Genomic DNA, 21,172 nt, shown 5'->3' on the forward strand with positions numbered 1-21,172 from the left:
GGAATTAAAATGAGCTAGGAGGCGGTCAAGAGCTTCTCTCCCATGAGGCCAAACCATAAACGTATCGTCAACGTACCTCCAAAAACAAGTTGTGGGTCTTCTGCTGGCCTATATAGGGGCCGCAGCTTGCGCTAGGAAGTCAGTTCCGGCGAGTTCGTGCACCAGCACTCTCACCTGAAGATGGCGGCCAGATGGACCGCGGAAATATTGTGTCATGAAGACGTTATGATCCGGCTGCATACCCGAGAAGAATATTATCAATTATTACGCCGGGAAAGCCTTCGTAGCCACATCAGAAGCCTCTACGGGGAGGAGATGGTGGAACGTGTGAAGAAGTTTGATAAACTTCGTAAGAAGAAAGGCAAGTTGCTGAGTGCCCTCGCCTTTTTGCTGAGATGCCGTGATGGAAGAGTAATACCTAAGTTTGCTAGATTTGTGCATTTTATTGATACGAAAACGGCCAACAACATCAAGAAGCGTGCCAGTTTCGCCTTAGTCAAGGAGCGCATTCGCTTCACTCGAAGACAACTGGATCTCATATCCAAGGATTTACTTTTCTTGCACTTGGAGTTATCGTCGCTGCTGTCGGATGCATCCTGGGAATGGGTGGATAGTTCTTCTTGGGCACTATCAGATTGGACGCATAGGAGCGCCATCATGAAACAGTCTTCGAAGTTTCAACGGCTTTCTTCTCAACCCACGACATCTGATGACACCCGTCGACGGACAGTGATTAACCTCACGAGTAAAGAACTGGACGACGCCACCCTGTCAGTGTTGGAGAAAGGCCTGAATTTTGCCCCTACACCGAGGAATGTGCCTATCACCGAAATCATCTGCGCAGTCGAACAAGCAGTGTCCAGCTTTTCGGAGGACCAAGCTGAAGAGATTAGGCAAGAGGTCTCACATACATTGCGGCGGGCACCGCCTCCACGGAGTAACATCTCCTCTCTCGAAAGGGCAGCCGTCCGGTCCATTAGAGAAGACGAAGATCTGATAGTTCTACCAGCAGACAAAGGCAACGCAACGGTTCTTCTGTCACGTGATGACTATCTGGGAAAGATGGATCTCTTACTTGAAGACTCAGCATACAGAACATTGCAGGACGACCCAACTGAACGGATAAAACGGAAGACGCTTTCACTGCTGAAGAAGAGTTCTTTACCTGACGACATTCTTAAAAAACTTCGTTCTGGTGCTGCCGTGCCACCGAGATTATACGGTCTACCCAAGATTCATAAGAAAGGGGTCCCACTTCGTCCGATCGTGAGTAATTTGGGTGCTCCTACCTACAATCTAGCCAAGTATTTAGCATCTGTTCTTGGCCCTCACGTCGGTAAATGCGAACATCACATTTCCAATTCTATGGTGTTTATTCAGAGATTGAAGGCCTTGTCTCTTAGTCCCTCGGATTTACTTGTGAGCTTTGATGTCGTGTCGCTTTTTACCCGGGTTCCTCTGGAAGAATCCTTGCAATTAATTGGTGAGAAACTGGATGAGGAAACAACCAGGCTTTGTCGCCACGTGCTGACGTCGACGTACTTTTTATTTAATGACAACTATTTTGAACAGACTGACGGAGTGGCTATGGGGAGCCCATTGTCCCCAATAGTCGCCAAACATTTTATGGAAGATTTTGAGGACATGGCGCTGAAGACGGCGTCCTTAAAACCAACTTGTTTTTGGAGGTACGTTGACGATACGTTTATGGTTTGGCCTCATGGGAGAGAAGCTCTTGACCGCCTCCTAGATCATTTTAATTCCCTGCATCCTAGCATCAAGTTTACCATGGAGGTGGAAAGTGATGGGAAGCTTCCATTTCTGGATGTTCTGGTGTACAGAAAGGATGATGGGACACTGGGACACAGTGTTTATCGAAAGCCTACGCACACGGACCGTTACCTGCATGCTTCTAGCTGTCATCCATCGTTCCAGCGTACGGGGGTCCTGCGGACGTTGGCGAGAAGAGCTTATGCCATTTCAGATGGAGAAAGCTTGACACAAGAATTGGACTATCTTAAGGTTGTGTTCAAGCAGAATGGCTATACAGATAAACAGATCCGTCGTGCTTTCCAGTATGGACCTTCGCCTGAACCACCAGAAGATACCTGCAAATCGGTGGCCTTTCTGCCTTTTGCTGGGAGCATTTCCTCGAAGATAGGAAGAATTCTGAAAAGATACCATATCAAAAGTATTTTTCGTCCGCCAGCAGAGATTAGAGCGCTCCTTGACTCTGTAAAGGATGACTTGGGTTTGAGGAAGCCCGGTGTGTACAAGATCCCTTGCCACTGTGGGAAGGCTTATATTGGGCAGACAATCCGGACCATTCAGGACCGATGTGTTGAGCATCAGCGGCACACACGGCTGCTTCAACCTGAGAAGTCTGCAGTGGCGGAGCACTGTCTCACCGAAGGACACAGAATGCTCTATGACAAGACACAAATGGTTGCCCCTGCATCTCGCTATTGGGACTGTGTTTTAAAAGAATCCACAGAGATTCGTTTATCTGACAATCTTCTTAATAGAGACAAGGGCTATCTTTTAAGTAAGACTTGGGACCCGCTGTTATCTGACATCAAAAAACAACAGTCTGTGTTTCGATCGTCGGAATAAAAATTTTTTTTTTTTGACAGCGATATCTCGATTTCGCCTATTTCCACCACTGGCGGCGCGGTATGTTTACTGCGCTAGAGGGCAGTTACGGCACCTTCTCTCGCACGCGTTGTGGGTCTTCTGCTGGCCTATATAGGGGCCGCAGCTTGCGCTAGGAAGTCAGTTCCGGCGAGTTCATGCACCAGCACTCTCACCTGAAGATGGCGGCCAGATGGACCGCGGAAATATTGTGTCATGAAGACGTTATGATCCGGCTGCATACCCGAGAAGAATATTATCAAGATGACTAAGTGTTGAGTGCTGCCGCCATTGCTAGCTACAACCTTCGCTACACGCCTCGGCACTGAAACAAAGAGTCCCTGGATGTGTTTTTGGGTATAACAGACCATGCAAAGTGGCTGTGTATACCAGGAGCAGGTCACAAAGGCACTCTATTGACAGTCAGAAGCATTGCACGTGTCAACTGTGGAAAAGTTTATGTCCAATACATTACAGAATGGCAGAGGGGTATCCTGTGCCAGGTATCCAGACACTTCTCACACACAGTGAACCACAGGTTGATATTGTGGTGCACAGAACTGATAATATGTGAAGCAATGCAACCTGAAAATGAAGAGTCGGTGATGCAGACTGATGGCACGATTCTCATCACAAAGTATATACTCCTCCATGGGAGGAGCCTTATATTGGTGAAAGAATTGTATGTTCAGAGGCTGGCAGTACTTTGCAACTTTTGGTGGTATGATCACAGTCTTCAACTTTAAGTCCCTGTTGCTGAAGGCTTTGGTTGGCAAACTCGTGTCGATTTAACCTGACCACGAATCTAACAATAAAATGGCAGGATCCATTATTTCCAGTTCCAATACCTTTCACATCCAAGTCGAAACAAGCATTGTACACACCTTCTCATTACCATTGCAGTCATATTCTATGTTCAGTGGTTCAACGCATTATAGCATTTGGGGCACACCTTTGTCAAACTTCCCTCTCAGTTTCCAAAAGCAGAGATACAATTTCTTTGCAAGGTGTCCGGACATGTACAAAAGCTCTTAAATTGTATAAAAGCACGGAGTACATGCAACAGATTGTCCAATGGCTTCAGTTGTCTTCTCTCTAGTCACTGATAGTGTCCAGTTTGCTGTGAGTTTGTACTCAAATTGTCTCTGGTCAGTATTAAACACCAATTTGGTACGAATGTCACTGACATTAATATAGCCTATCACCTACCGCACAAACTTCAATGTTCTCGTTCTCACAGCAGTGTCCATAGTGATATCCCATCTTGTAACAAACCGTGTGATCTTACGTGATGCTATTTCTAGCAGTGTGTGAAGTGATGAAGAAAATACGTGCTGGCCATAAAATTAGGGATGGCTACAGCGATAGCTGCTTGCTTCACCCACACCTTTAAATGCCAATAGTGAGTACCATGTGACATGCCTCCAGGAATTTGGTATTCATCTGCTGGCGAATCACCAGATTCAAGGGCTGCAACAATTTGCCACACCTTCTCCGATTTTGTCTTGTGTTTGTATGCAGTTGCTGCTACAGATTTGTGTTTTTTGTCATAATCCTCTGCATAGTTCTGAGTGTGAACTGTTTGTGAATGTTTGTATGTTGTGCTCTGGGGGGGAAACAATTCATAAGAAGTGGAACTGGTTGCCAAATTTTGCATTGGTGACTGAGAGGTATCACTATCAGATGATGCCCTTGTCATCCCATTACTTGTACGATAATCACTATCACACCATAATGTCTGTCCTTCTAAAATGACAGCACCTCCTACAACATACTGCTTCAATCAGTTCGACAACTTCCACGCAATACACCTGTCAATGTAGGTTGGAGCTGTGGTGTCTGGTGGATACCTGTATGTCACCTCCATCATCAGTATTTGTACCACAGCATGGGGATTACATGGCATTTCGTCGATAATTTCACAACCAAATGTTGTTTTCGAAACACCAGTGCTGAACGGTCGAACAGACCTGTGCCCTGACTTGCTATGCACTACTAACACCCTCCGTGAGAAAATTCACTTTTGTATGACACGCACACCACCTTCCACGCCCGCACCCTCTCGCACGACCTCGCAACGCACGTCAGATATATTACATGTTTTCTGTCTAGATCTGGAAGTATTTCTGGCGAGTGGTGCACTCTACGTATTGTCCTAACATTTCCCGTCGGGATACACGTGTTTTGGCAAATGTATTTAAACACAGTTCTCGTCCTTCGAGGCTCCGGCTTTCGTTTAGAATGTTCATTTCACATTTATCGCAAACTCCATCACTGCACATACTGTGAGTGGACGTCTCCTTTGAGTGTCCTAATCTGGGGGTTGTGAGCAACTATTCCAGGGGTTGTGAGCAATTGCAACATAAGACCCATTGCACACGTTGTTAACGGTTACACTCATGTAATGTGGCACATTATTTCGAGATGGACTTCCATAAAAAGTAAGGGTATGCAGTTATTTACGCTGATGGGAAAGAAAATCTCACCACCGAGAAATAATTCGTGTGGGGTAATGAGATTTTGGAAATACACGTGTCTAGGTAACATATTTAACTGATTAATGTTGCTAAATCACAAGTTAATGTGAGAGTGAGGAAAGCCTTTGCAAATGTGAAATGCCGGTACATTAATAACCAATGTAACCGCCACAATGTGGAATGCAAGTACGAAAATGTGCACGCACTGTGTCACACAGGTGCCAGATGTCTGTTTGCGGGATGGTGTTTCGTGACTGTTTCATTTGATCTGCCAATGCAGGGACGGTTAATGCTGGTTGTGGATGACACTGGAGTTCTCACCTGTTTGTGTCCCGTATGTACTCGACTGGAGACAGATCAGGTGATCGAGCAGACTGAGACAGCACGTTGACACTCAGTAGAGCATTTTGTGTTACAACAGTGGTACGTGGGCGAGTGTTATCCTTTTTGAAAACACCACCTGGAATGTTATCATTAATGGCAGCTTACCTGGTCCGATCCACAGCCTGACGTACAAATTTGTAGTCAGTTTATGTGAGATAACCACAAAATGCCATCATACAAAATCACACCCCATGCCGCACCTCCAGGTATGACTGCAGATAGGTCGGTTGCAGTCTCTCCACTGGCATACAAACCAACGTACGGCCATCACTAGCACTGAGGCAGAACCGGCTTTCATCGGAAAACTCCATCCGTCCACTGTGCTCTCGCTCGATACTTCTGAAGTCACAAAAGGGGGCAGTTTGAGGTCAGCGGAATACACATTTCAGAGCGTCTAGCTTGTGCTGTCCTTTAAGTAATCAATTTGTAACAGTTTCTTGTGTCACTGTGGTGTCAACAGCTGCTCAAATTGCTGCTGCGGACACAGTACCTTCCTCTGCATCCTTACAACAAACAGGAAGGTCTTACATACCAGTAGTCCCGTGTGGCCGCCCTTAATGTGGTCGTCTCGTGACCGTACCTTCCCGCGAGCACTCCTGCCGGCAAACGTGTACAGCGGCTACGTTCCTGCCGAGTCTTTCTGAAATACTGTAGAAGGGACATCCAGCTTCTCGTAGCCGTATTACACGACCTCGTTCAGACTCGGTGAGCTGTCGATAATGGCATCGTCGTCGTGTTAAAAGCATTCTTCACCGACATCGACTCACTACGCCCCATCTCGAAGGTAACTTAAGCTCGTGACTGTTACAGGGGGTATTTAAAGCAAACCTGATTAACATCCTCATAGTGACGCTACTACCACCGGTCTCTCGCGACTGGCACGAAGTTTGAACAGTGATCATCTTTCAGATGTAGAAACACGCCTACCTACTTTTGTTTATTTTGCAGGACTGCTTGTTAGTGCTGGTATTTTTTTTCCACGGGTGTACAAATATGTTGTGAGCATCTCTCCTGGCCTGTCCAGTGATGAGTTGCCATGTAATATATTGAGGTATGTTGTGTGTAGGAGTAATTTGATTTGTAATTTAGTTTACCATAATTTAACATTTCCATATTTCTTTCTTATTAAACAGATAATCTGATTATGTCTTCGTGCTAAGTTCAAACTGGTTATGACACCACTTGTGTGTCCTGAGGCTGGAAAAACAGTAAACAAATGGTATCACTACCTGATAACTGTTATTCAAATTATGTAGTCTAATAAAAAATTGTGACATTCATTGTGCAATGCTATATGAAGTGAATATCTTCAAGACACACTAAAAAAATGAAATCTGCTGCTTGCTGTCTTATTTCTTACCTGAAGAATGCCTCCAAGCTGTTTATGTTTCGCTATATTATAAAAATGTGAGTTCCCGACAATATAGTTCTTGAATACCGTGAGGGCGCCCTCACTAAGGTGATCGAAATGGATGAACAGGAAGAGGCTGACAGAGAACTTCAGAAATGAGTCTCCCAAAGTCTCCAAGCGTTCAGAGTTGAATACGTCATGACTTGAGGCTGCTGTTAGTGCCTGTAGGAATTACAGAAAAATAAGGCATAAAAAAATATAAAAAACTGAATAAGGCACAAAAACAAGAAAGATACAAGTACACCAAAATGTTAAGTATTCAGTTCTTTGATGGACCAGAAAAAGAGTGAGGCAAGGCATAAACATACTCATCTCTGAAAGAGAAACATCTAAAGCAGAGATGACAAATAACACATTTGGAACTTATAGAAAGTTCTTCATTGGAATTAACAGAAAGCCAGTGTAATGAAACTGGGCATTATCTACATTTATTTTTAATTGGAAGGCTCATCTCAAGAGAGATTTTTGATACTAGTAACAGCAGGTTACTTTTAATTTGTTGGTGTATTTAGTTTCCTGAGTACTTTCACACTACTTACTTATACAGGATGAGTCAGAAAGGACTTTACAATTTTGGAATGGTGTAGAAATTTATTGGGATAACTTACAGTTTAAGCAAGTGTATCAATTTGTAGCAAAAAACCTCAACTTTCACATAAAAGTGTGAAGTGTCATTTTCATTCGATGTGAGTTCACTTTGTGACGCGGCAAACACCCTGTCGATAATCAACTTCTTCCAACTCTCATTACAGTAAATCAGGTGTAGCCCGTGCAATGGCAGTATAGATTCGATTTTTAAAGGGAGGAATAAACACTCGGTCATTAATGAAGCAATAAAGAAAGAAATCTAATGGTGTCGAGTCTGGCAAGTGAGGTGGCCACACTATTAGCCCTTCACGGCCAATCCACCAGCCTGGGAAATAATTATCGACGAAAAGTCAAACTTCCTTGACTTTTTGTGCTGAGAGTAAATTGGTAGGCCTGCTTGGAGGTTCTTTAGTGTATTCAGTGTGAAACTTATACTGAACAGTTGTTACACGGTTCATTTCACAAAACCAAAACACACAGTGAGTGAGCTCCACACAGTGAAATTAGCCATTCTAACTGTACACTTGCTGGAGCTCCTGGTAGTGGTATGGGGTACTGACACAATAAGTGAATCAAACTTGATGTCATTTGCTACAAATGATATATCTACCAATTCTACGAGTTACCCCAATAAATTTCTATATCATCCCAAAGTTGTGAAGTCCTTTTTGACTTAACCTGTATTTCGTATACTATTCACTCACAAAAATTGTTACTAGCTTTATTGCAATGCATATATAATATCTGTGTTTATACGGTATCTGTATCTTACACTGCAATGTCCTTCAGCAATGCATGCTTGTCTGAAGGAACACACAGTTTTGACGACTACAGCTGTTTGTTGAACATGAAAATTTGTGCTGAATTTTGTAATAATCAATTATGTATATGCTTCAGTGGGCTAAAATGACAATAAAAATATTTGTCTCTACCTCTAGAGCAATCACAAAAAGCAAGCATAAGGAATACAGACAATGTAGCATGTATAGGTTTGGGTCGGTCTGAGAGTCATGCACTGATAGCCCAAGGGCTTAAGGTGACCTCTAGCGATAAATGGAAAATCAGGTTTCGAGTCACAGGCCGACACAAATTTTCATGTGTCACCAACAGTGACAACAAAAAGTATTTGCAAGATGCGAATCCATAACATGTTTTTCACAGTATTTTCATATGTACTAACTAGAAAAATAAATAACTGGATGGCACTTATACCCTGAGAAGTAAGGACCTGACATTGTAGAACATACTTTTGGTGAAATTCCAAGTTAAATTTAGTTTCTGCTAATAATTAGACATATAAATTTCAGAGGTTTCACATGATGCGCCTGAAGACATGCTTTGAAACTAACTGTTAAAAATAGTGCTGGTGGAGGGAGTTTTTTGACAAGAATGTTTGCTTTCTTTCTGAGGTGGTCTCTGTTTTCTCCTTTGAGGTCATTTCAAGATTTCTACAAATGATTGTCTTTGTTTAGAACCAGCAACATTTTCCTGCTGGTGAAGAGAGTGCTTCTCCAATTTAAGGTTTCTTTCGACATTATTTTTCTTTTCCCAACCAATTTGATATTTGCAAAATCTGCAAAATACTGATTTTGACCTTTCGTAGGTTTTCAGAGCTGTGACCCATAGTTGACAACACAACAGATAGCACATTAGTGCAAGACTTTCAGTGTGATCAAAATATGTTGATTAGTTGTTTCCAGGTCACTACAGTGCAGAGTGCATAGAATATGAGGCGGCACCTGTCCGTGAGGAGAAACAACGTAGAATTACTACCGGCGGAGGGGAAACAGGCCTCGCCTCCCTCTTGCAGGGCAGCACCTTACACCAGTGTTCTGGAATTCTGCAAAAGCATAAATGACACATGGGTCATAGACAATTCTTTCTGGTGTTGTACGATCATATTCCAATTTCATGACGGTGAAGATCTCCTCACTCATTTCAATACACAAAGAGCAAACAACAAGCAAGGCACAACAGAGCATTTGGTAATGGCTACTGTACAGGAAGTTCGCAGCGTCACAAATGATACAGTTCACGCCTCTACCAGTACTTGATGCAACCACAGTTCAAAACACCTGCCACTTAAAGCTGTCACATTAAAGTGTCCACATTTACATGAACTTCCTCACTTGTCTGCTAGTTAAAAGTACATGATTCCTTGTTCAAAGATGCTAGGTCCCACAGTTGAGTCTAATGCTGCACGACACAGCACATATCTTACACACACTATTCACACACCCACAACTGGTATAGTACTGGAGCACTGAGCACACTAAGAAATTATTGCATTATTTTGCACACTGGGCTTTGCCAAATGATGTACAATACCAATAACTGAAAACTGGTTACAATTTCAGTATCTAAATTCATAAAACAAAGCTCTTTCAAACTTTTTCTTATATTTATTGGGCAATTTACCATTTTTGTATTTTGAGGCAGAATTCACATCTATGTTCACATTTATCACAAACACAAATTTTTCAGATCCTGCTAATAAACTAATAATCATATTTTTTCAATACCACATATGATCAATATCTTATATTTTAAGTTTTACCATTATTCGAAAATTCTCTCTCTAATGTGTACTATACGTGAAGTTTAAACGGAACATTTTGGAAAAATTACAAAGAATCACATTACTACGATATTTTTTAGTGATAATATAAACAAGCATAATTGGTTACTGTCAGTAATACAATATAGCGTATTTTACAGAACATAAGATGCACTTTTTCTTCAGAAAACTGCCTCCGAAATTCAGGTGCGCCTTATACTTGAAATTATATCTAAAAACAAAGATGATGTGACTTACCATATGGAAGTGCTGGCAGGTCGACAGACACACAAACAAACACACAAAATTCAAGCTTTCGCAACAAACTGTTGCCTCATCAGGAAAGAGGGAAGGAGAGGGAAAGACGAAAGGATGTGGGTTTTAAGGGAGAGGGTAAGGAGTCATTCCAATCCCGGGAGTGGAAAGACTTACCTTAGGGGGAAAAAAGGATGGGTATACACTCGCACACACACACACATATCCATCCACACATATACAGACACAAGCAGACATATTTAAAGACAAAGAGTTTGGGCAGAAATGTCAGTCGAGGCAGAAGTGCAGAGGCAAAGATGTTGTTGAATGACAGGTGAGGTATGAGTGGCGGCAACTTGAAATTAGCGGAGATTGAGGCCTGGTGGATAACGGGAAGAGAGGATATATTGAAGAGCAAGTTCCCATCTCCGGAGTTCGGATAGGTTGGTGTTAGTGGGAAATACCAGATAACCCGGACGGTGTAACACTGTGCCAAGATTTGCTGGCCGTGCACCAAGGCACGTTTAGCCACAGGGTGATCCTCATTACCATCAAACACTGTCTGCCTGTGTCCATTCATGCTAATGGACAGTTTGTTGCTGGTCATTCCCACATAGAATGCGTCACAGTGTAGCCAGGTCAGTTGGTAGATCACGTGGGTGCTTTCACACGTGGCTCTGCCTTTGATCGTGTGCACCTTCCGGGTTACAGGACTGGAGTAGGTGGTGGTGGGAGGGTGCATGGGACAGGTTTTACACCGGGGGCGGTTACAAGGGTAGGAAGTTTGGGGATTTCATAGAGATGAACTAAGAGGTTACGAAGGTTAGGTGGACGGCGGAAAGACACTCTTCGTGGAGTGGGGAGGATTTCATGAAGGGTGGATCTCATTTCAGGGCAGGATTTGAGGAAGTCGTATCCCTGCTGGAGAGCCACATTCAGAATCTGATCCAGTCCCGGAAAGTATCCTGTCACAAGTGGGGCACTTTTGTGGTTCTTCTGTGGGAGGTTCTGGGTTTGAGAGGATGAGGAAGTGGCTCTGGTTATATGCTTCTGTACCAGGTCGGGAGGGTAGTTGCGGGATGCGAAAGCTGTTGTCAGGTTGTTGGTGTAAAGCTTCAGGGATTCCGGACTGGAGCAGATTCGTTTGCCACGAAGACCTAGGCTGTAGGGAAGGGACCGTTTGATGTGGAATAGGTGGCAGCTGTCGTAATGGAGGTACTGTTGCTTGTTGGTGGGTTTGATGTGGACGGACGTGTGAAGCTGGCCATTGGACAGGTGGAGGTCAACATCAAGGAAAGTGGCATGGGATTTGGAGTAGGACCAGGTGAATCTGATGGAACCAAAGGAGTTGAGGTTGGAGAGGAAATTCTGGAGTTCTTCTTCACTGTGAGTCCAGATCATGAAGATGTCATCAATAAATCTGTACCAAACTTTGGGTTGGCAGGCCTGGGTAACCAAGAAGGCTTCCTCTAAGCGACCCACGAAAAGGTTGGCGTACGAAGGGGCCATCCTGGTACCCATGGCTGTTCCCTTTAATTGTTGGTATGTCTGGCCTTCAAAAGTGAAGAAGTTGTGGGTCAGGATGAGGCTGGCTAAGGTAATGAGGAGAGAGGTTTTAGGTAGGGTGGCAGGTGATCGGCGTGAAAGGAAGTGCTCCATCGCAGCGAGGCCCTGGACGTGCGGGATATTTGTGTATAAGGAAGTGGCATCAATGGTTACAAGGATGGTTTCTGGGGGTAACTGATTGGGTAAGGATTCCAGGCGTTCGAGAAAGTGGTTGGTGTCTTTGATGAAGGATGGGAGACTGCACGTAATGGGTTCAAGGTGTTGATCTACGTAGGCAGAGATACGTTCTGTGGGGGCTTGGTAACCAGCTACAATGGGGCGGCCGGGATGATTGGATTTGTGAATTTTAGGAAGAAGGTAGAAGGTAGGGGTGCGGGGTGTCGGTGGGGTCAGGAGGTTGATGGAGTCAGGTGAAAGGTTTTGTAGGGGGCCTAAGGTTCTGAGGATTCCTTGAAGCTCCACCTGGACATCAGGAATGGGATTACCTTGGCAAACTTTGTATGTGGTGTTGTCTGAAAGCTGACGCAGTCCCTCAGCCACATACTCCCGACGATCAAGTACCACGGTCGTGGAATCCTTGTCCGCCGGAAGAATGACGATGGACCGATCAGCCTTCAGATCACGGATAGCCTGGGCTTCAGCAGTGGTGATGTTGGGAGTAGGATTAAGGTTTTTTAAGAAGGATTGAGAGGCAAAGCTGGAAGTCAGAAATTCCTGGAAGGTTTGGAGAGGGTGATTTTGAGGAAGAGGAGGTGGGTCCCGCTGTGACGGAGGACGGAACTGTTCCAGGCAGGGTTCAATTTGGATAGTGTCTTGGGGAGTTGGATCATTAGGGGTAGGATTAGGATCATTTTTCTTCGTGGCAAAGTGATACTTCCAGCAGAGAGTACGAGTGTAGGACAGTAAATCTTTGACGAGGGCTGTTTGGTTGAATCTGGGAGTGGGGCTGAAGGTGAGGCCTTTGGATAGGACAGAGGTTTCGGATTGGGAGAGAGGTTTGGAGAAAAGGTTAACTACTGAATTAGGGTGTTGTGGTGCCAGATTGTGTTGATTGGAATTTTGAGGTTTTGGAGGGAGTGGAGCTGGAAATGGGAGACTGAGTAGATGGGAGAGACTGGGTTTGTGTGCAATGAGAGGTGGTTGAGGTTTGCTGGAAAGGTTGTGAAGGGTGTGAGTTGCCTTTCCGGAGGTGGGAAACCAGGAGATTGGATAGTTTTTTGAGGTGAAGGGTGGCATGCTGTTCTAATTTGCAGTTGGCCTGTAGGAGGATGCTCTGAATAGCCGGTGTGGATGTGGGAGAGGAAAGATTGAGGACTTTTATTAAGGATAGGAGTTGACGGGTGTGTTCATTGGCTGAGTTGATGTGTAGGTGAAGGATTAGGTGGGTGAGGGCAATGGATTGTTCAGTTTAGAACTGGTATAGGGACTGATGGAAAGAAGGGTTGCAGCCAGAGATGGGAACTTTAAGTGTGAGGCCTTTGGGGGTTATGCCAAATGTCAGACAAGCCTGAGAAAATAAAATATGCGAGCGTAATCTGGCTAGGGTGAAGGCATGTTTGCGGAGGGAATGTAAATAAAACTTAATGGGGTCGTTGTGGGGGTGTTGTGAGGGTGACATGGTATTGGAAGGTGGAAAGTGTAACATGAGGTTGAAATGAAAATGAAAGATAAAAATATATTGGGAGAGATAAGGGTGAACTAGAAAGTAACTGGAGATCTGGTATGAAAAAAGACGAAAAAGTGTTGGTTAAGTTGATCCTGTGGTGAACTTGGGTTGGTAGACAGCGATGTGCATGAAGGTTAGGTGGTTGTGTTGCCGCTAAAACACATTAAAGGACGGAGAAATTCGGGAAAATTTCGAAAAAAACGTGTAAATGTATTCAAAGGAGTGGTGTTGTGGTGAAAGTTTACGAAAATGGGGCTAACAATTGTCTGACGAAGAAATAATGACGTTAAAACCTGTGGGGAGCGGCTAAAAATGATCAGTGATGTGCGAAAAACGGAAGTGGAAATAAAGTGAAAGTTATTAGAACTAGCCGAAATGGTTGTTTAATACGCGAAAGCAGCTGTTATTGAACTAGAAACGGTGGATTTTATAGCAGCGGTAGTGTTGAAAGCGGAAAATAAAAATTTTTTTGGTTATGGTTTGGAAGTGGGTTACGTATTATCGAGTATATATAGGCGGGATATAATTGTATTACGGTAAAAAGGGGAAGGTGAATACAAAGTGAGACTACTGGTAAAAACAGAAAGAGAAAATAAAGAGAAAATAAGACGACAGGAAAGATTTCGAAATGCAACAGCGACAATAACAAACGTAATTGTTGGGTTCAAATTAATGATATGGTTATAATAGAGGGAAACATTCCACGTAGGAAAAATATATCTAAAAACAAAGATGATGTGACTTGCCAAATGAAAGTGCTGGCAGGTCGACAGGCACACAAACACACACACAAAATTCAAGCTTTCGCAACAAACTGTTGCCTCATCAGGAAAGAGGGAAGGAGAGGGAAAGACGAAAGGATGTGGGTTTTAAGGGAGAGGGTAAGAATTCAACACCTATATTTTTCACCAAGTGGTTTCCCTTAATCCAAAAGTATTTAATTAAGTTTCATGATAACTGTATTAAAGTTCTCTCTTTGTAACAACAAAAATAATAACTTACATAAATCAAATCAATGTAATAATTATGAATGAAAGGAAATTATATAAAAAACTGAAGTGTTTACAACAAATGCTTTGGAGCATACACTGTGAGCTCTCTGAATACATAATTTCTTTTGCAGCAATTCCGTTCTGGATGCTGTGCAGGAGAGGAGGAAATTTTGTGAAGTACACGACGTTAGTAACGTCTGAATTCAAAGATAAAACTTGAAGGATTTCCTTTACAACAAGTTACAAAAAGGGCAAATGAACATCTTACAGCAAGGAATCATTCCCTACGCAACTGAAGCATCAACAACCATGATCTGAGAAGGTTGAACCAAATTTTTCTGATAAGAAGGCAGCTTTTTCACTTATCTTGGTACAATGATCTGTCAGTTGGTCAAGATATATTTCATTTGCATACATTCACAATAGTATTATGTGAAAATACAAACTGGTTTGTCAATCAGCAACAAAGAAACAGATTGAGAGAGATTAGTACAGGAAACACCAGGAGGATAAAGTATGATAAATAGGTGCAGGGGATAAAGAAGGCATACTCCAAACTACATCAAAAGTGATGATTGATTGATTCAAGGGAGTTATGGGACTAAACGGTGAGGTCATCAGTCTCGTGATTCAAAAGATTACATGCATAAGATAGTGGCGTCTGCTGAAAGGGGACGGTTCCAGTCGGAGGGGTCCAACTATACAGTGAGGAAGCTAAAAACACACACATAAGGATAAAAAGGTAGGCCAAATCTAAAATCTGGAAAACAGAGGGATAAAAGAGCGGTCTTTGCAAAGGGGTGTGGCCATAGGTCCCAGACCCAGAAAACACGAAGAGAGGCCTCAGCCACAACCACCATGCCCCTGCTCCAGGAGTAAAGCAAAACCTTGTAACTAAAAATAAGAACCACTTTCACATAGGAAACTGAGGACCAGTTCAACCATCTGTGAATCATCTACTAATGCTACGGACCTGGAATCAGGACGGGTATACTTAGTACAAAAGGCCAACAGAAGGGGACATTCCACCAATATATGGGATACCGTTAATCTCATTCCACAACCACATTGTAGGGTGAAGTGTTACGAAAGAGAAAACAGTGGGTGAGCCAACTATGACCGATGCATAGACAATGTAAGACAGTGGATTCATTCAGAGAGAACCGGAAGAAAGAGCACCAAACTGCAGTAGTCTCCTTGACTATTCGGAGTTTATTACTGGGAGCAGTAGTACACTAGATGTCATTCCACTTTTGAGCAAAAAGAGATTTGAAGCGATTCTGCAAATGTGCACCTGAAATCATGAAAGGGAATGGGAGTTAAGTATCTGTCTCTGTAGCCAAACAGTCAGCCAGTTCATTCCCTATATTGCCCATATAACTTGGGACCCAGAGGAAGACAACTGAGCAGGTGCGACAAACAAGGACAGAGGGAAGGTCACGGATGGCAGAGACCAAAGGTAGACGAGAGTAGCATCGGTCTATAGCCTGCAAGCTACTCATGGAGTCGGTACATATTAGTACACTGTGGAGGGAGGCCTGAGAAACAAAGTGAAAGGCCCTGTTTATGGCTAGCAGTTCTGCTGTGAGTACACAACATGATCCCGGCAGTAAATGGTGTTCCATACCAGTAGGAGACGTAAAAGCATATCCCACCTTATCCATCATTTTAAAACCATCAGCGTAGAAGATGATAGCACACTGCAACTCCTCAAGGATGGCACGAAACAGATGCTGGTATATCATAAGGGCAACAGAGACCTTAGGGCCCTGGAATAGGTTAGTCCTAATTCGTTGTCTAGGCACAATCCACCAAAACAGAGATGGAGATCCCGAAAAAAGGGAAGTGTGACGCTTTCCAACCGGCAATCCCTCCAAAGGGTGGGTGTCAGGAGGCAGACATCTCTCGTTTGCAAAGAGGACGGGGTACACGGAATGGTCAGGGAATTGTCAAATGGCAATTGCATAAGAAACCCTGAGTTGGCTCCATCATATTTGTAAAGGGGAAATCCCCACTTCTGCAAGGAGACTGTCAACGGGACTAGTGTGACAGACACAGTCAGTCAGGCGCACCCTATAATGATGAACAGTCAAATAGTTTCAGATTGGAAGGAGCCACAGAGCCATAAACCTGCCAACCATAATCTAGTCTGGACAAAACCAGAGCACGGAAAGGATGGAGAAGATTAACACGGTCTGCAGCCCAAGAAGTGCAGGCCAGTAGGCGGAGGGTATTACGCTTCCGCATGCAGGTAATCTTCTGGTGGCAAATATGGGGCAGCGACATCAGCCACATTAGCTTTTTATGAGAAAGGAGGCCACGAAACAGGACTATGCTACAGCGTCTAGGTGCTGGTTGTTTAAGTAAAGTTCTGGGGTTGCATGTACTGTGGCTCAATGGCAAAACTGCATAACCCACATTTTGGAGGGAGAAAACTGGAAGACGTGGGAGAAGAATCGTGCAGAGGCCCATCAGATGTCACCTAGCAGCAGCTGGCGCTCAGCAGATGCTACCGAGTGGGAACTACATCAGATGCAAAAATCTGTCAAAATAGAATACCAGGGTAACCAGAGGCCCAACAGAGGTTACAAGCCCACTTATGGCGACGAGGAAGAGTGTGACACTTAACACAGAATCCTATGGGACACTGTTCTCCTGATCCGAGGGGTGCTGAGTGAAGCACCTACTCTAACCTGGAACAGCCAGTGGGATAAAACGTGTGGATAACAATCGCAAGGCGACCGTGAAGGCTCGAGTCACGGACGGTATCTAAAATGTGACTGTGCCAAGTGGTGTTGCACGCCTTACGTAGGTCAAAGAAGACTGTGGCAAGGTGTCGGCGCTTAGTAAAAGCTTGTCAGACTGCTGTTTCCAAACTGAGTAAATTGTCAGTTGTAGATAATCCTTCCCGGGAGCCACACTCATAAAGGGACAAAAGGCCCTGAGATTCAAGTACCCAACATAATCTGAAGCTAACCATCATCTCGAGCAGTTTCTGAAGGACGCCAGTCAGGCTAATCGGTCAGCAGCTGTCGAGAGACATTGGGTTCTTCCCGGGCTTAAAGTATGGGGATAACTATGCCGTCTCACCAATGTGAGGGGAAGACACCCATGAGCCAAATGCAGCTGAAGACGCTGTCTCTCGGTAATGTCCAAATGTTTGATCTTCTGGTTGTGGATGGAATCCGGGTGTGGGGCAGTTTCATGTGAAGAGGTAAGAGCCAGAAAAAATTCCCATTCAGTGAAGGCTTCATTATAGGCTTCAGCTAGGTGCAGTTTGAAACAGAGGGGGGGTTTCTTCAACTCATCATTTCTGTCGGAGAATGGTAGCAGGACAGGAAGAGGACACTGATGCTATCATAAAGTGCGTTGTGAGGTGTTCTGCAAGGACCGATGGATCAGGACACAGAGCATCCTGTAGGATAAGAACCTGGGCAGTTGTTCGTCACTGGTGGCTCACGAGGCTACGGAGCTTGGACCAAACCTAGGATGATGGGCCATATGTCCCCAGGGAAAAAATACATAATTCCTTTTCACTCTGGTTAATAAAGTAGCAAGCCTTAGCACAGGGACACTTCAAAGCAATACGGCTGGTATTTAAGGGGTGGTGTCTAAATTGTTGCAGTTCCGACTGGCAGTCCCGGATAGCAACCACTATGTCCTCGGTCCACCACGGTATCAGTTGAAGATGAAGGGAATCTGTGGACAGGGGGATAGTGCCAGCGGCATGAAGAATAGTGTCAAAGATGTCTCGCATGACTGCATCAATGCAATCTGAAAGAGAGGTGTCGAAGTGAGTAGCAGACATATATAAAGCCCAATGGGCTCTGCAGAATGCCCAATGTGGAGTGCCGTCTGTCTGGTGGCAGCAGGGGAATGATAGAATCGACAGAAAGTGGTCACTAATATTATCGTGGGATGACAAGTGTAAGGAAATCGTGAGAAAAGGGGAAGGGATCCCGAGATTGATAGCAAAAAAAGTGCCACGAGCAGCACAGAAGAGGGTAGGGGAACTGTCACTGAGGAGACATAAATCAAAGTCTGTAATAAGTTAGTCAATTAGAAGACCCCTACTGGTCTAAGTGACACTCCCCTACAGGCAGTGGTGTGCACTGAAGTCCCCGAGGAGGAGATATGGGGGAAGGAGTTGCTGTATTAAAGTAGGCAGTCCGACATAAGGAAATGGCATAATTGGATGGAGGTAGACACTGCAAATGGTGCCGGTTGGGGTAGTTCACAATTGTGCCGCTATCGCTTCATTGCTTCCAGGTTTGTACGGAGGAGGATCCAGTCACTAATGACATCAGTACGAACCAAAGTGCAGACCCCTCCAAACGCTATCTCGAGGCGGGCACGGTTCCGACAGAATGCCCGAAAACCGTGAAATGTTTGAAAGTGGTCATCACAGAAGTGCATTTCTTGAAGAGCCAAACAGAATACAGAACAGGAGGAAACAGGTTTTTGTATTTCTGGTAGATGACAGTAACATCCGTTGCAGTTTCACTTGACTTTGTGTGGTGAGGGTCCAGATTTGACATAGGTCATGTCACCAGGTCAGTGGTCATCACCAATGAGGATGGGGTGACGTACATAAAAACTAGGTCTGATTCGAAGTGAATAGGAGGAGGCAAAGCCAATCAGGATGCCAGGGAAGACTCGTCCTTGGACTTGCATTGCTGCTTCTTCTTCTTCTTCTTCTTCTTCTTCTTCTCCTCCTCCTCCTTGGAGGGAGAGAGGAGGTGTTATCAGTAAGGGGACAGGTGGCAGCGATGTGCGGATCTGACAGAGCGCGAGCACCTTTGAGTATGGGTCCCTCGTCCGACCCGAGGCTGTAGGCTTCCTATCTAGAGAACACTGGGTTGGAGTGTTCCGAGAGGGAGCCCCACCCCTGGCAGGAGCCAGAGAAGAGGATTTCCTCTCTGGCCAAGGAGGAGGAGCGATTCCTTGAGGGGAAGGGATGGGAGAGACTGGGGCGGGAGAGGGGGAAGGAGAGGAAAGGGGGCAGGATGGGGGTGAGGAGGAGGAGGAGGAGGAGGAGGAGGAGAGAAAATGTAACTGAGGCCAAGGTAGATGGGAGATTCACAGGCTGAAGTTTGTCAACCTTCTTCTGGGTCTCAAAGTAGCCGAGACAATCAAGGATATTTATTTCCTGGATTCTTTTTCCTTTTTGTACACTGGAGACTCTAGTGAGCCAGGAAAATGTACACCAGAGCAGTGTACACAATTAGGCAGTGGGGTGCGAGGGCCACCAACATGAAGAGGGCGGCCACAGTCACCACAGATGGGAATGGCATCACATCTGAAGGATATGCGGCCGAACTTGAGGTAATGGAAGCAACACGTGGGAGGTGGAATGAATGGTTTGACATCGCATCTGTATATTATCACCCTGACCTTCTCAGGCAGGGTACGCCTCTCAAAGGCCAGGATGAAAGTGCCAGTGTCTAAGTGACACACCAGATGAAATGAATGCCATGTTGTTCCAGATTAGCCCTAAGTTCATCATTGGACTGGAGGAGAAGGTCCCTATGGAAAAGTACACCCTGTGTCATACTGAGACTTGTGAGGAGTGATAATGATAATCACCGGGATGTCACCTACGTGGTTGCAGGCACGGAGGGTGGCTGACTGGCAGGCATAAGCCAGATCTCAACTTCACCGAGAACTGATACAGAACAGTTTCTAGGAAGAGGCATGGCCGCAGAGGAGTGGTCAGAGAGTTTAATGCGTTTTGTGTTTCAAATGCCTGGCACGGTACCGCCCAATCCAATCAGGGGCCCGCCTCGTGGACGTCACCTGTCACAGCAACAGCTGCCTGGCACGGCAGGAGTTCCAATGCCCGACAATGACAGGCGACCACTCCTAGGTTTCCACAAGGTGTTCACAGTGCAGGTACCAGCAGTGTGGTCTCTGTGATGCCAGGTGTCTAAGCCAGTACATAACAGCCCCACCACACAGACTGGCAATCGAACTGGTGACCTAGAAAGGTAGTGAAAAGGCTATGGCATAGAGGGAGAACCGGGTAAGGGAGAGGACGAGGAAGGGGAGAGGAATCCACACATAACATGCTATGGAGGGAGTTCGTCCCCATCTGGCACACTACATATTTCAAATTTAGAGATGGAGGTCAAACCCCAAAGGGGACCAAAAAAGAAAAGCCAAAAAGGGGAGGAAAAGCAAACAAACCAGAACCACAAGATGACACTAAGTAAAATGGATAGCAGGGCCGACATAAATGAGAACAGTGAAAGGAAGGGGCAAAGGGAAAGGAATAAGAATCGGTTGGGAGAAGGAAGGGGAAGATAAAGGAGCAAGGAAAAGAACAAAGGCAGCAATAGCTGTGCACCACATATGTATCCACAAAAGAGCTGTAGGCCCCTGGGGGATCAAAAGTGATGAAAGGAGCAGAGTGTCTTTCAAAAAGAGTGTGTTCCATAAGTGTAGATCAATTTCATGGAACTGTGACAGTAATAATAGTTAAATATCAACTTTATAAATGAGTTAGACTGGTTGTTGCCTCAGGTTTCTTGAGTTGTCACTGTAACATATTTACACTTTTCCAGTTTTTATTTGCAGAGTCTGCCAAGGATGTGGCACATCGTGTGCACTTGATTACCAGCTAAAGCAGACAAGTGGCTGTGCCAT

General features: G+C 44.7%; 1 protein-coding gene across 2 annotated transcripts in view; it reads right to left on the reverse strand.

Annotated features, from left to right (window-relative positions):
- LOC124550987 (endoribonuclease Dicer-like) overlaps window positions 1-21,172 on the reverse strand; it is a 315,900-nt gene that overhangs the window by 27,100 nt on the left and 267,628 nt on the right. For both annotated transcript variants that reach the window (XM_047125814.1, XM_047125813.1), the window contains one exon: window positions 6,853-7,065. In XM_047125814.1, coding sequence (XP_046981770.1) covers window positions 6,853-7,065 — 213 coding nt within the window. The remainder of the gene's footprint in view (window positions 1-6,852; window positions 7,066-21,172) is intronic.

This window comes from Schistocerca americana, chromosome 9 (genome assembly GCF_021461395.2).
Source record: "Schistocerca americana isolate TAMUIC-IGC-003095 chromosome 9, iqSchAmer2.1, whole genome shotgun sequence".
Classification (NCBI taxonomy): Eukaryota; Metazoa; Arthropoda; class Insecta; order Orthoptera; family Acrididae; genus Schistocerca; species Schistocerca americana.